The sequence below is a fragment of the Pocillopora damicornis genome, chromosome 6, assembly GCF_964200805.1.
Source record: "Pocillopora damicornis chromosome 6, jaPocDami1.2, whole genome shotgun sequence".
In the NCBI taxonomy this organism is placed as follows: Eukaryota; Metazoa; Cnidaria; class Anthozoa; order Scleractinia; family Pocilloporidae; genus Pocillopora; species Pocillopora damicornis.
In genome coordinates, this window is record NC_142675.1 from 9024293 (window position 1) to 9040698 (window position 16406).

Consider the following 16406-nt stretch of genomic DNA (forward strand, 5'->3'; position numbering starts at 1 on the left):
TAATGGCTGATTCAAACGATGTTGATACCTTAAGGTTCCTTTGGTGGCCTGATGATGATTTATCTAAGGAGCCTGTTGAGCACACCTTTTGGTAGCACGTCTTCACCAAGTTAGGACAATTTCGGTCCAAAAGGAGGACGGCTCAAGACAATGCAGGATACTTTGACAATAAAGTGATGAACACAGTATTGAAGAACTTTTATGTGGATGACTGTTTGAAATCAGTGCAATTAAATGAATTCGCCAGTAAATTGAGAGAAGATTAATGTGTTCTATTGCCAAGAGGTGGATTTCGATTGACTAAGTGGCTGTGTAAAAGGAGGGAAGTCCTCAAAACCATTTCAACCTCAGACAAAGCTTCATCAATTTTGGATTTGGATTTACATTCCGGTGTACCTCATATTGAAATAACCCTTGGTGTTCAGTGTACGATGGCTATGTGATGTACCGATACTTTTAAGTGTTGCCTTACCAATATGTTTGAAAGGAACCAACTTTGGCTGGATACAAAATGCAGAGCTTCACCACTTTGCAGATGCCTCTCAGATTGCTTATGGGACTGTTTCATATGCAAGACTCGTCAATGAAAATGGCTTTACCCTCTGCAGTTTCCTTGCTGGGAAATCTCGCTTAGCTCACGTTAAACAGATGACTATACACAGATTAGAATTGTCACTGCTGTTTTATCTGTCAGAATGAATCAGACGTTACAAGAAGAATTTCAGTTAAAATTTGACAAGACAGTGTTTTGGTCAAACTCCATGGCTGTCCTCCAATATATCAAGAGCAAAGAGACAAACGATTCAACATGTTTGTGGCTATTTGCCTGGTAGTGATACATGATGCAGGGTTCTCAGTAGAATTTTGTACAGCCGTTGCTTTGGTAGTTACAGGCGTAACCCTAATATACACGCCCTTTGGGCGTGTAACTTGGGCCCATAGGGCCCAAGCTGCTAGGGGGGTCCGGGGGCATGCTCCCCCAGGAAATTTTTTATTTAAGATGCTCAGAAATGCTTTTTCCTTCATTTTGGGGGCATATTTTCTCACTTTCTCCAAACAAGTTTAAGTACATTTTGTAATCTGTTCAGTGGCTTTGAACTACGGAAAGTTGAAATTATCTCTTATCAAACTGAAAACTACACTGCAATATTCAATGAAATATTAACCTGCAATAACAATGCTTTGCTTTCTGAGTTAATGGCATTCATTTTATACAAAAATAATTATTAGGTAACCAGTCCTCTCCAAATGGGGGCACCCACTTACAAAAACTAATTCTCAAGGCCACACTGACCCAGTAACTGCTATATATCTAAATGAGAAAGAGTATAAGATAGCGCAAATATTTGTTAATGAATGAATCGGCCATGTTTTTGCACGTGGAAAGACGACATCTGCGAGAGGCCTGGGTTCAAATTTACAAATTCAATATGGCGGCCATATTCAACGTTGCGGAGACGTGAAGCGATTGTTCGGTTATTCTATGGTCTGCAAAAAGGCTATTCACCTTGACAACTAAAACCGAAGAAAGGTACATTGCGAAAGCAACTAACAGTCAATAGTTTACCCAGCAATTTACTCAAAAAGTCGTTCTTTTATTTGCATTTGATAGACGAATTGATCTACTGGTTGAAGCACTTTGACAGCCGTAACACTTACCTGTGACACCCGTGACAGGTGTTACGGGTTACGGGTTCAACTGAGAACCCTGAATTGATGGCTCCCTTCCCAGTAGAAATTTGTGTCAACAAGCATGAACCCAGCTGACGATGCCAGCCGAGGACTGAGAGTAAAGGTGTCGTTAAAGAGAGAAGTGTGGTTCAGAGGCCCTAAGTTTTTTTTGGGAAAGTGAGACATCGTAGCCCACCCAACCAGTCTCTTCATTCAGCATTTCTGAGTAAAACCCAGCGGTCAGATGCCAAGCTCGAACAAACCATGTTAATCTCATGGAAGATAAACGACCACTAGACCTAATGGTTCTGCAATATTCGTTATGGTTCAAGTTTAAGAAGGGAGTTGCTTCGCGTCTCAGATTTAACAATTCCATGAGAGCAAGAGGTGCTTACAAGAGGACCCTGTTGGTCGAATTCCTTGTGGTAGGCTGTCGATAGACGAATAACAACATGCAGAGGCTCAAATCGTCACATACGTGCAAGCCCTCCCAAACTTGAGCCTAGGAGAATCAGAGAAGGGTAAATTGAAGATTATCAGCCTATTTGGTTCAGTGTGCAGATTGAGACCGTTTCTGGATGGAGCGGGAATATTGCAGTTGGTGGTCGGCTTCAAAATTCTTCATCGGATTACCAATCGAAACATCAATTGCTGTTACCTTCAAAGCACCAGGTTACCAAGCTGCTCATTATGGATGTTCATGAGTCTGTTAGTCATCTAGGCCAAGAATATGTCCTGAACAGTTTGAGACAAAAGCACTTGATCTTCAAGAGACTGGCAGCTCTTTGAAGAATACTCAGTAACTCTTTGATATGCCAAAAGCAAAATGGTGCAAAGGACCAATCGCTCTGACGAAGAGCTAACGCTCGAAACGTCAGCTTTTTTACCCTTTACGGTGGCCAATTTACGTTTTCAACTCAGTTGTTAACACTAAATTACCTGCGAATTGATTTTAGATTTACCTGGCGACAGGCTTATTCCAGATAAACCTTCGTTTTCTAACGTTGACATAGATTTCTTTGGCCCACTGTACGTGAAGCAAGGTAGAAGTACAGTTAAAAGTTATGGTGTTTTTTCTCTTGTTTAACTATCCGAGCAATCCACGTTGAAGTGACTGAGTCTCTCGAAAAAGATTCGTTTATTTGCGCTCTTTGCAGATTCATCAGCAGAAGAGGGACGCCATAGATGATAAGAGGGAACAATGGTATACACTTAAGTAGCGGAGAGAGAGGAATCCGTGAAGCCCTAAACAACTGGAATCAGTAGAGGATAGAAGTTTTCCTACACCAAAAGAACATCAAGTGGAAGTTTAATTTCCTGGGGTATCACAAATGGTAGGAGTCTGGGAACGCATCATTCGTTCAGTGAGAAATATCTCAAGAGTCCTTCTTAAGCAACAATTGGTTCTGGAGAGGCATGCACTGCCAACGTTGATGGCAGGAGTTGAGGGAATTCTCAAAAGTGGCTTGCAGTCCTATTGCTTCAGAATCTTTGACTGCTAACCATTTGTTACTTACTTCGAAATATGCCACTAGGAGTCTTTGTTAAGAACGATTTGTACTGCCAACGTCGCTGGAAGTAGGGTCAATACCTAGCTGACGTATTTTGGAGGAGATAGTTGTCGGAATATCTACCAAATTTGCAAGAACGGCAGAAGTGGATCAGACCACGTCATAGTTTTGCTTTTGGTGACCTGGTTTTTATTCCTCATGAAAGAGCTCACCACCGTCAGTTTTCTTTGGGCCGCGTTCTCGGAGTTAACTCACAAAGGGATGGATTTATCCGATCTGTCAAGGTTGCGCCAAAGTCCTCTACATTCACAAGGCCAATCTCACAGCTTTTTTGACTTGAACAAGAGATCTTTCTCGCGACGAACGACTCGATTTAATCTACCTGACTATCGTGTTGTTTATTGAAAGTGAAAAAAAGCCTTTGAATTTGTGCACCAGATGTGCGTGAACTTTGAACACTAGCAGACTAACTTAAGGGACTCTTACGTTATTTATAATTTGAATTCTAGTCGCCCAATACTTGAAGTAAACTTAAGGGGTTGGAATGTTGCAAGGAGAATTTGCATTTCTGTCCAAAGTCAAGTAACTGCGAAAAGATTTTATATTGTGTTTCTTTCAATGGAACTACTATTGTGATGTTCTGTTTCAATTCAATTAAGCCCGCACTTTTGTATGAGGTTGTGTAAGAATTACGTAGTGCTGGTAGCACGTTATTTCTCGCCAGTATAAGCTTTGCTTTCGTTACATACTTCTCATTACTTGTTGATTTCAATTAATTCAGTCGTTTCGTTAGTTTTAGTTAGCGCCGTGTTACTTTTGTTTGAGAGTTTTATTACCAGACCTGGTTACGCCACAAATTGAAAAGTCATTTCTATTTCTTGTAGCTCTGTCGTTGGTCTTGTTGTTATATGTGTATTTAGATATTTGTGTTAATTATTTCTTTTAAGTCGAATCACTTGTACACAACTACACATCTACACGACTACATATCTTTACATCTATATATTCGTCTATCGGGCAAGCAGATTAGCTGTGCATTCATTTTGTGGCAAACCTAGCGCTACAAAACCTTTCCCATTTTACTTGGAAGTGCACTTTTTTCGATATTACAAGAAACCGTTAGGCTCTATCTTAAAATTAAGTAAAATTGATTATTAATATATATAATATTAACATATTAACACTTGACACTTTGTCACATGACCTTTTATTTCAAACTTGGCCCCGTCCATTGATATCTATGTTGCACTGAGTTTAATACTGAAAGGCCAGTTTTGTTCTAAGATTTTATGGACCTCTTTGTAGTTCTCTCACATTTTGGGTGCTCTTTAGTGATAGTGTTGACAATGATAATAATTGTAATGATGATAATAGTTATAGTAATATCAAAGATAATAATGTTGGCCACAATGATATGAATAATAATAACAGTTTTAGGAAGTATGGTCTATCATACCCAGAACCTTTGTGAAAAAAATTATTTAAGTTAACGTATTATTATTATCATGTGGTTTGAGGTTGGTATAATGATTACGTAAAATTTAAAATTGCTTGTCGATCATTTTAAGTCGTATTTTGGTTTTTTTCCAGTTCAAACAGTTTCAAGTACAGATGCCACTTCATCCCAAACAACTCCCGCAGGTAAATGTTTTTTTATAGACGTTCTTTTGACCACCGTGTAAAACTATGTCATCATAATAGCACGGAGTGAGTTCGAGTAAAAGACAAAGAGTGAATTAAGTCACTAAAAGTCTGAAACTTAGCGAAGGACTGTAGACTCACAAACAGTCGTAACACAGACTGCTAAATCTATATCAAAATTGAAAAAATTTGTTTGCAAAGTTGTTACTATTCCGTAATTACTTTCTTCTAATACAAATTTATATGATTATGTGAATCTCGTCAGGTGTCATGCAGCGACTCAAAAGATCTTTATGAGTAAAAGGCTGTACCTTCCATAATGGAAGGAGTAAGAATAAGCATACTTATAGATGTATAAAAAAATTCTTTTTATTTCTCTAAAGACTCCTTCCAGTTGTGGTTTAATGAATATTTTGAAGCATATGCTGGCCATCTTCAAACACAAATTACTTAATTCATGTGGCGATGCAAAACCTTTTTTCAAGTGGGGTGGGGGAAGGGAAAGGAACCATAGTACTCGTTCAAAAAATATAATTCAATCACTCTTTGGGCCTACTTACATTTGTTACAAGTTTCTGTATCAAATATTAAAACATTGTGAACAAGGCTAATCGTAACATGTTCATGCTACTGCGTGCATTAAAACATAAGTTTACTCTCGAGCTTAGTAGCATACTCTGTCAGAAAGATCTCTGCTGGGATTTTTGGACAATGTTCAAGTAGAATTATTGTTAGATGGAACCACTTCTCAGCAATTTTTGTGAATCAAGGCTCTTCATAATTTTTGTAAATGTAAAAGGACACGGCTATTCTTTAGCTTCAGAAAGCACAGAAGTTTACCTGACAGCGACAATACAGGGGAACTGTAGCAGACGTTCAGAAGTTGCCGCGAAATTTCCAGAAATGGTTAGATAATCTACTTGATCCGTATACCGGAGTGTATAGAATACTGCCATAAGATTTATCATTAAAAGGGAATCTTAATCAATCTGCTCTTAGACGAAATCTCAATATTTTTGTAAAAAGAAAATGACATTTTGAACGATCTTCAATTTACGAAACAAGTATTCGAATTTACATTTCTTCTCTAAATGTCCTTATAGGCTTGTCAAATTGCCTTTAAGTTTGGCTGCTCATCCGCCAACACCATGAACACCAGGTAAGGTGCAGTTTGTCTCAACACTGAAAAAACAAACGCTAACGCAAATCTGTGTTCTGGGGTGGGGAGGAGCTTTCTCTCAGTTGGCGTATTTTAGTTTTAAAACTGGTGTTTTTTCTCTAAAAAAATCTTATCTAATGCAAAATAATCTACATTTGAAGTACATGTTACTTAATGTACAGCAATAGATTGACACAGAATGACATGAATTCATTTTATTTACCTCGGTTTATTACATCACAAATACTCTTTTGGTTAAATTTCAATGTATTTTAACACTTAAAAGTCACCAAACTACAAATAGAATGCCGAATAGAGAACCGTGCCCTTAAGAGCACGATGCATAAATTATGACTGATTATGCAATTGAAGCCGTGTGGTTACTCAGTTTTTGTCACGTAAGGTAGGCCTTCGTCGAATTGCTCTCACTGCAAACGCTGTCCTTTCGGTAACATACTTTGTTTGGTGCTGGATTCTTTCTAATCTTTGGGCTACTCATTTTATAAAACGTCAAAACAGACCACAAGAGTATCCCCAAGAGTCACGTTGCGTAAATTGAGTACTGCGGGTCTCCTAATTCATAAACTGTTTAACTATTACTCAAGTAACGTTATTTAAATTAAGGTAGCGACAGTTTTTTTCACAAAACAAAGACAACAACAAATGGCTTTGTATTGTAATCGTAATAAGCTTTCATGGGAGAGATAAAACAAATATTAGGAAGAGGTAAATGTAGTTCTATTCTCCAAAGTTGACAAATGTTTGAATAGGTGAAGAATGTTAAAGTGGATGAAGAAACTACTTGCAAACCTAAATGAACTCTTCCCACGATTTCGTTTTGTTTAATGCCGACTGTGTAATTAGTCATAACTTATGCGTCTTACTCTTTCCGGCACGGTGTTCGATTCGGCATTTTACACCCTTCCCCCCTTACCTAGGTGTGGCAGTGTTGTTCTCGACTTCATGATGAGGTTCAATCGAAGTGTAGTTATCAGCAATGTTTTGACTGTCCTGTTGGTTGCTGCAAGGCAAGACAAATTCGGAGGTTTTAAAGTCAATCCAGAATCAATTAAACAAGTTTTTATACCCACAGACGGCTCGGAAAGCACATCAAAAGGTAAATTTTACAAAGAAATATTATTGTTAAATGTTTACGCGTATTCGTCCGAAGATGGACTTTTTTTAATTGTATTCAGTATCTGTTTAATTAAAAAACTCAGTTCTGCGAGTTATATATTTCCAAGTTTTGTTTTTGTCGCTGTTTTTGTTTTATTCAATTAAACAAAATCTTACTTTTTAAAATTATTATAGAGAAAGTAGCATCTTAGTACCCAGCCAATTAGAGTTGACGTTTTTCGTTCATGAGCGTAAGCTATGTATTGAGAGCAGTGTACTGACCACGATCACTGTAAATGTGGTTTGATTGTTACCTGATCAAGCTTTGTATAATGATTCGTTTTAGGTCCTGAGGAATGTAACTGCCCATCTAACAACGTCTCGTTAGCCATAAATGGGGTTCTTGCCTTCATAATCGTTCTCCTAATTATTTACATAATCTGGCTACATAAGAAAGGTAGGTAAAAAATTCATAATCTATGATAGAGGGTTTGGCTGCAAGATTCATTATTAAGCAAAAGCAAATCTTGACCCACATCCACATCATTTGTCTTTTTTTTCCTTTCGTTCTTTTTCAGGCGCTGTTGGGAAACAGAGGTAAGAATTTGCTGCCACTTGGATTGTGTCCATGTAATGTTCCAGATATGGTATCATCTTATAACAAACTTCCACTTAAAACTGATGAAATTCTCAGCTCGTCATAAATACTTGTATGCTTTCTCAATTGTAGGACTTATGAAGATGAAAAAGGTGTTTCCTACGTAAGTTACAGCTAAGACATTGAGGTCATGTTAGTGTGGCCAGTAATTATGTAATCTCATTTTACCTCTACTCTCTAGAAGGAAATAAACACTTGAAACAAATAGGAAGGGAAAAAAGGTGTAGTTCTACAAAATAAGGCATAATGCATTAATGACAGGTACAATAGAATATAGGAAGAAGTTTGACTCGATAGGGTCTTTGTCCTGGGATCATGTCATTTACCAAGCTGCTCCATGGATTTTCCTTCGATCATCCCTGGTTCAACTGAGTGGCTTCACTTCATAGATCGCTAACTGGTTTGCACCCGGTTGATATTTGTTTTGTAAATATTTTTTTCCGCGCAGTTTTGGCCGTCTTTTTATCTTGATGCCTTATTTTCCAAACGTTAGTCCAGGATCTGAATGCAGCAAGAGTTTTTTTATTGTTCGTGTGTGTAGTTTTAAAAAAAATTGCATTACCAATCGACAATCTTCATGTTGCAGTTTGTAGCTTCAGCGAGTATGCTGTGAACCTCGATCACTCCATTGGACATGATAGTTTCAATGGCAGCGAACAGAGTGTTAGTAATAAGAAATATTAGTAATAATAAGGAAAAGAGATTATAAACTGTTAATAATCTCTTGTTATGTAAGAATATAAACGTTTGTCTGATGACAACGGGTAAACTGATTTTTGTAAACATGTGCGACTTTTTATTGCGATTTATAACAGATTTTTACATGAATACCTTAACGGTATGTTGGTTTAATAGAATGAAACAGGATTAGAAGATACCGAGCCAAGTCTGCCCGATTCAACAAAACTCGCTCAGCCTCCTGCGGAATACATGGATCTCATATAAGTCAACAAAGATAATAGAAAAGCACAAAGAGCAGCTTCAGGTGCTGATTACGTGCCTCTTCATCCGTTAACACGCTCCTGGGAAGTTCCAAGACATCACGTGACCATAGAAAAAATCATTGGTAAAGGTGCTTTTGGTCAGGTTGCCAAGGGAACAGCCTTAGGACTTCGAGGGAGTCCTGAAGCGACCACAGTGGCTATTAAGATGCTTAAAAGTGAGTTCTTGAACTGTAAATAGAATGATAGTCTCGACCCACAGTCATTCAGGAAATGTTACCGCGTTACAGTAATTTTTTTAGCTATTTGCCATTTCATAACTTGTGTTAACGTTGTTATTTTGGCATTTCGCATATTATACCTGTTCACTAAAATTTTACTCCTTGTTTTTAACGCTCCAGCAAACGCTACTGAATCGGACAAGAGAGATTTGATGAAAGAACTTGAGACAATTAAGCAGCTGAAACCACATCCTTACGTCATTAAACTTCTGGAATGTGTCACAGAATCTGGTATGTTTTGGTTATGGGGTCTAACTTTGCTGTACGCGTTTTGCATCTGATTTACTTTGTAACGCTTTCTCGTCATTGATAATTTGCTTCAAGGGAGGAGTTACTGCTTCACAATTGCACACAACAAACAACCATCGCATAAGGTAATTTTATCTTTTTTTAGTCAGCATAGACGCTCTTGGATTTGCTGATGGATCAAGATCGAATATTTGCCACTGTACAAACCATTCTGTTGTATAAGCAGAATCGCTTTTTCTAAGGGAATATCTGGTTTGTACCTTATCATGAGACCGTTACAGTTTTTCAGCTTTTCCTCGTAAAACTACATCTTGTTTTCGTGCGATTTCTTCAGAAGTATTGACAATGACTGGGCCATTCATTTATTTTCAATTTATTGCAAAATTTTTTAGAGAGAGAAATATGTAAATGAAACTGTTTAATTTCTTCAGAACAGCTACTGGTTTTGATTGAATATGTGCCTTTTGGGGATCTACTGGGTTACCTGAGAAAGAGCCGTGGATTAAAAGACACTTACTTCAAAGACCCGGATATCAAACCACAAACAAATCTGACTTCACAGCAGCTGATGAAGTTTGCTTGGCAAATTGCTGATGGAATGAGTTATTTGTCCTCAAAATCTGTAAGTTAATTGAAAGAACCCGAAAGAAAAGCAATTTTAAAATGTTCTTCTAAGGTGTATCGGCATGTGAAGCTCTGTCTTGCATAGCATATTATGTCTTCACAAGATCACGCCCGGGATATGCAAACGTATTCTTACCGTCTTGTTGAGGCTATTTCTTTTGGGCCGGAAACCCTACCAATTTTGACGTCATCACCTAAGTTTATACAATACAATACAATACAATACAATATTTATTTGCCATATACGACATTTACACATGGAAAAAAAAAAAATGAAGAAAATTGATGACAGAAAATAAATGGCGAGAAAACCTGAAAGAAACCACGAGGCTTATAACAAGTCAGGTTTTCTCACTTAAAATAACTAATCTTATATTAGAATTACAATATGGACTTATGGTAATTAACTTTGACCGCGCACACGTACACACACACACACACGCGCACACATATTAAGTAAGTTAGTTAAGAATTACTGCCTTACAGAAGCTAATACTTAGAGAGAAGAAATTCCTTAAGCTTTCTTTTAAAAGAAGCGGAGGAGGGAGAACTAGTTATGTCAGAATTTAACGAATTATAAAAGTTTGGACCTTGAAAGTAAATTGAAAACTTCCTGGTGTTCGTTCTGCACAGTGGCAAACGGAAGGACTGAGCATTCCTAGTATTATAATTGTGGATTTGACTATTCAGTAAAAAAAAGTTATTGAATTTGGAAGGGAGTGTAGAGTTCTCGAATGAAAACATAAAAATACCTAATTGAAACGAATGGATATCATGAAATTTTAAGAGTTTAAGTTCCTTTAAAATAGGGCCAGTATGGGCAATGTATGTAGAATTGCTTACTATTCTTAACGCACGTTTCTGTAAGGTTACAATTCTTTGAAGGTTTGACTTATAGGTACCAGCCCAAGCTAAATTGCAATAATACAAATATGGAAGGATCATAGAATTGTATAAAGTACGAAGGGAGTGAGTAGAGAGAAAAAACCTAGATTTATGAATAATACCTATAAATTTGGATAATTTATTTGCTGTTAAGGATATATGCGATTTCCAGGTCAAATTTCCAGTGTGCGATTTCCAGTGTGTGATTTCCAGTGTGCGAATGGCGATATTTGTGCATCGCTGCAAGGGCACCAGATTGAAATAAAATATCAGAGTTTTTCTCGTGTAGGCAAAGGCAGAGACGTGAATGAATAGGATCTTTTATTCAGCCTAAACTAAGTGTACAATAAATATCCATTTTAGTAACAAGAAGGGAAGGAATTAAAACTTGAAATTAAAAAATTCATCTTTAGCTGCTTAACTGCTACATTACAGAATCCTATTTCAAATAAAATCTTAAGATAAGCTTTCTATAAAATAACTACGTACTGTAGAAATAAAGTAGTTTGCTTCTCTTTGGAATATGGAGCAGTAATTATAGTAATTTTAATTTTCTTATCTCTGGAAGAAAGAGAAATACACACACCATATTATGTAGCTGGATATTTCTATTTTCCTATCTGAACGGTTTCATTTCAGTTCTTTTTCTTCTGGAATTGCTAATTTTTGCTCTCGGGTCAATGCTTTCTTAGATTATTCACCGAGACCTTGCAGCCCGTAATGTGTTAGTTGGACAAAAGGAAACGTGTAAGGTGACAGATTTTGGAATGGCCAGAGATGTGCAGCAGGAAAATATTTATGAACGAAAGACCAAGGTAATCAAGAAAGAGAGGTGGTGGGGCGGTACTACATATCGTTCAGTTGTGTGATTTTTCACAATCATTGTTGTGATAAAGCTGACATACTCCCGATTTCGATGAAAAAATCCTTGGATGGGACCATAATGAAAATAGGCATTCGTATACGAGTATAATTTTTAATATCACTGTCTTTGACCAATCGCTTCCTATTATTTTTTAACTGTTTCGCAAAGTGATATTTAAAATCTTTAGGGCCGTCTTCCCGTGAAGTGGACAGCTTATGAGGCCTTGTTATTTGGTAAATATACCACCAAAAGTGACGTGTAAGTATACCTGATTGTTACCCGTAGCAATTTTCCAACAAGTTTTATCAATAGAACAAGAGAGATGGTAAGTTTTGAGCTCGATAAAGAAATAGAGAAAGATGTTTTGCATATTCTCATAATTGTTCGACAATGAGGAATTGTTCCCCATGAGGAATGGAACCTCAGACCTTCGGATTCCGCGAAAGTCCGCGATCCGATGCTCTACCACTGAGCCACAAAGACTCTTCAGTGAGTGAGGTTTATTACGAAGTTCATATGACACACGTCCTGCATACTGCTAGGATCAGCAATGTCGATAGAGTCATGTTTGTGAATAGAAATAAGAGAGAGAATCGGAGCGCGGAATCCGAAGGTTTGAGGTTCGATTCCTCATGGGGACTCGGAATTTTTTCTTTGTCCCACGCTCGTGATAAGACAGGAAACGTCTTTCTCTAGGTTTTTATCAATTTTAACCAGGACATGAATTCTATGCTTTGTCAAAGAATACATTTATTTTAGTTTTCGTATAAAATTTTACTGTCTTCAGTCACCTAATTTATATTTGTTTGATTTGTCTTTCTGCAGGTGGAGTTATGGAGTTTTGCTGTACGAGATTTTCACCATAGGTAACATCGAATGGAAGTTTATGAGGACTTGTAGATGTTTTTTGCTATATACCATGTTTTATTAAACAATATAACGTGTTCAGTTAGACAAACGTAAATGAGCCTCAAACTACGTCAAGTAACACAGGTGGTGTTTCAGTGAAGGTGGTTTTTTTCGTCACATTTATATTTTGATGGTCTTATGGTTCTTCCAGGCGGTTCACCTTACCCACGAATGGATGGAAGAAAAATTGCAAACTTACTGCAGGATGGATACAGGATGCCTAAGCCACAACACGTCGATGAGGAATTGTAAGTGCTTTTGGAATTCTTTCTCTCTCACCCTACAAGGAAATGTTCTTTAAATCTCTAACAGATCATTTGAACAATACCAGGTATCAGATTATGATGAAATGCTGGAAGAATGACCCAGATGCAAGACCAACCTTCACTGAATTGAAAAATCAGCTTAAGGACATGGAAACCCAACACAAGGTGAGAATTTTGATTAACATGAAAGTTTCTTTTCACGTGAGACCGACTTGCTTAGGCTCGGCTAAATAGTCTTAAACTTAACAGCAGCCTAGATAACGTAATTTTTACTAAGTTAGGATTACATCTTATTGTTATGTCACTGAAGCTAGCACTCTACGAAAAACGGGGAAGAAGCGAACTTGAATGTTCCAATGACAATTGACACATTATGGTTATTTAAAAGATCATAGGGTGATTGCAAAACCGTATTGAGACGCACAAAGAGTAGCAGACGACGACGCCATAAAATACTTTCTTGGATTTGTTTTGGTGTGAAAAGCTGACCACTGTTGAGGATAAACGCTTATAACGTAAGAGGAACACTTTTTTAATGATGCTTATTATTAAATTATTCTTTTCTGCAGAAGCTGATCAACATGACAATGTACGACGAGCAGTTGTATGCAAACGTCGAGGATTTAATAGTGTAGTTAGATAGATTTCCGCGGTATATGACTGGCTAACAGTTTGAACACTTTGCCACAACAAGTTTCAGGGCTGAATCATCTTTTCCTCAGACACTTACTTGGTAGGAAAAGCCATTTTGTGCTAAGCAATTAGGCTGGAACGTTTAACTCAATTGATTTTATATTCTTAAACGCTGTAAAGCTTTTATCAGTTTACCGATAAAGTATACTCTCATTTTCTCTTTAACATGTTTAGCACTTACACGCATGCTCGACACAAGCGTTTGAGTTCAGTTTATTTTCTGACTCAATTCTGAAAGGCAGGACAGCGTGGAAAAAAAATCCAATTAATTAGATTGATGGGATCTCGCTTTGAGTGCCATAGTTGCCGTAAAAGCCACTTGTTTTTAGGAAAGCTATCGGGCGCATAAATTGCTTTTCCCTAAGACCACACTTTCCTGCGATACCAACTCGAAATACTTTTACATTGAAAGTATTATTAAAATTAACGGTATTCTTATAAAAATTATACTTGGCACATTACTTGTGCAATCGTCGAAGCTTTGGGATATGAATTCACTGAAAATTTTACCTGAAGTTTTTGAAGATTTTTGCCAAGAGGGAAAATGACTTTTTTCTAACATTTCTGTGGGAAACGAAATGTTAAACTTTGTGAAATACAAGGTATGGTAGGACTAAAAGAAACTAAATTTTAAGATTTGAAGTTTTTGGTAAAGCAGAAATGGTCTTTGTAAGGAAAAATGAGTAAATTTGTTAAAGAGGAACATATGACCTTTTTACCGAATCCGTCACTCTGAACGATATCACGAGTCCAGCTCTTATACAAAGATTTTGTCTCTGGTGAGCTAAGTTGTTGTCTGTAGTGAGATTAAGTAAGTTTACAAAGGATAATTCTGTATTACTCTTAGGAGTCGTTCCTTGGTAAGAATATTGCACGCTGTTTGATAAGGTAGTTGAATTGGTAGGGGTATCATGAGTGTTATTTCTGTCGTTTAACTGCTGTGTTCACCGGTTAACTTTTGATATACTCTTGCAAAATATCCAATCATAACGAGAACCCTAAAGAGGGTCTTTAGCCTCCTCTCTTGCACTTCGATAGGGGTGTCACTTAACTTCAGAGACTTACGCGGGTAGTCTCGAGTCAGGACTGACTGACCAGGATTAATCAAAAGTCGCTTAGTTTGATGTAAATGTCCTTTTGTCAATAGACGTTTTAATCTAAAACATTTGCTGTAATTATAGCGTATGGGAAAAAAATGAAACTCTGTACCATGGGTAAGACTCGAGTACTCCTCGATCTCTTTGGGAATCTTATCGGTGTCTATCACATTGCATGTAAATAACATTATCTCCTTGGATTTGTCGTCACAATTAGGAGCATAATTCGCAAAAGTGTGATGATATTTTAACGCTCACTCATTAAAATGCACAGGTTTTCCTGCTGGAGATGTTTATTAAATCATTAGTGTTCTTTCGAGTACCCAAGAGAGGATCAAACAAAAATAATGAGAACGAGTGCTGACCATACAAATTTGGAACAGTCAACAAAAGTTAGTCCGTTGGGAATTACGGGTAGTTATCGTCACGTCAGAGGAAATAAATGGATTGGCGACGGGACTTACAATGTAGATACTGGAACTCCCTGATATTCCCGGCGTCCAGAGTATTGTCTTGGCTGAGATAAGACTTATTATCGTTTCACGTACATTTCCTGATAAATGCAAAGGGTAACAGTAAATGATACGTTGATAGCAGCTGAGTGAAAAAAACGGGAGAGGGGTGGGTCGGGTGGCGTGCTGTTTTGCTGCTAGTATCGCGCAGTTCATTTACTTCGTTCTGTTTTACTAACTGAACGCCTAGAACGAGCTAATGACTCTAAGCCCCTGCATTTTTTAATTCAGTAGTCTTGCTTAAGAAATGGACGTAAGCTGTAATCAAAGAACCTTTGTCTTTCGTACAATTTCTGTAAATACTTATTATTACTTATTATTAATATGTGCACTATATTTAACAGTTGTTCCATGAGTCCGCACCTGATATGGGTTGGCTATACCAATCTCGTATCTAACAAGTCAGTAACAGGAACCTGCAACAGAGCAAAGCTTGTGATCGAGGATAGCTTTCGTTTCAATATCCTAACCTCAATTTCTCGCTTTGAGTGTACAAGTTAAGAGCGCTTGTCTGTAAAAATCAGACAAATTCTAAATTTCGCGGCAAGGGTGAAAAATTCGATTTCTTTCTTATTTTAATATGAGATAGGCTAGACTATAACTAAAATCACTGGATACTTTTTTTGGTAAAATATCTTTTTATTTCAGACAAAAATTAAAATAACAAAATTCCGTTTAAATCGTCATTTTTAGCAGCAAATTATTGCCCAAGTTTGAGGGCTTCGCATTCAAAAACGAATCACAATCTCGTCTTTTTAACACTCAAATCTTTTTTTTCAACCTCACAACACCTCACAAAACGATTTTTGTAAACACTGCGTTCCTCTTTGCGTGTAAAATAATTTAATTTCGAAAGCATGCATTTCTCTTCAGTTAAAGTACTTTGTGAGTAAAGTTAATTTTCATCATGTGCTAAACCTTCAAATGGATTAAACTTTGGGCGGTAGAATTACGAAAAGATGTTCTCAATACTACTGTAGAAATTTCTTTGGGCAAATGATTGAGAGCGATACGAAAGCTTTTCAAAGTCCGTTAAAATGCAGTTATTTGACCTTTCGCGGTCAACATTCCAGTTGCGAGTCACACACATACTTTAATATGATTCAACCCATATGAGGTCGGAAAATGTACATGGGTACACATTTCCAAATGCTCCAACCTAATTTGCCGCAGAAGAAAGATCCAAAGGCCATTTTACTGTGGTTATCTTGTCGCTCGTTGTATTTGTAACGTCCGATGAAACTGCCAGTCAATCTGCGAACTGTCACCAACCTTCGTTGTGAAACGTTTGACATCTTTCTTCACTGTGGCATCTTATCCAGCGGTTC

At 37.3% G+C, this 16406-nt stretch overlaps 1 protein-coding gene across 1 annotated transcript; it reads left to right on the plus strand.

Moving 5' to 3' along the window:
* The first annotated feature begins 8706 nt into the window (after positions 1–8706).
* On the plus strand, positions 8707–14854 carry LOC113670236 (tyrosine kinase receptor Cad96Ca-like). The gene is made up of 9 exons (XM_089210697.1): positions 8707–8915; positions 9099–9209; positions 9659–9849; positions 11429–11551; positions 11789–11859; positions 12427–12467; positions 12662–12758; positions 12842–12941; positions 13346–14854. Exons 1-9 carry the CDS (start codon positions 8906–8908, stop codon positions 13409–13411), a joined length of 810 nt encoding a protein of 269 aa, XP_089066823.1. The 5' UTR covers positions 8707–8905; the 3' UTR covers positions 13412–14854.
* Positions 14855–16406: the final 1552 nt, after the last annotated feature.

What these genes read in the sequence shown, in the direction of transcription:
- LOC113670236 (XM_089210697.1), top strand. An exon ending in TATACCACCAAAAGTGACGT is followed by an intron (nt 11,860 to 12,426) that starts GTAAGTATACCT and finishes GTCTTTCTGCAG; the next exon opens with GTGGAGTTATGGAGTTTTGC. An exon ending in GTACGAGATTTTCACCATAG is followed by an intron (nt 12,468 to 12,661) that starts GTAACATCGAAT and finishes TGGTTCTTCCAG; the next exon opens with GCGGTTCACCTTACCCACGA.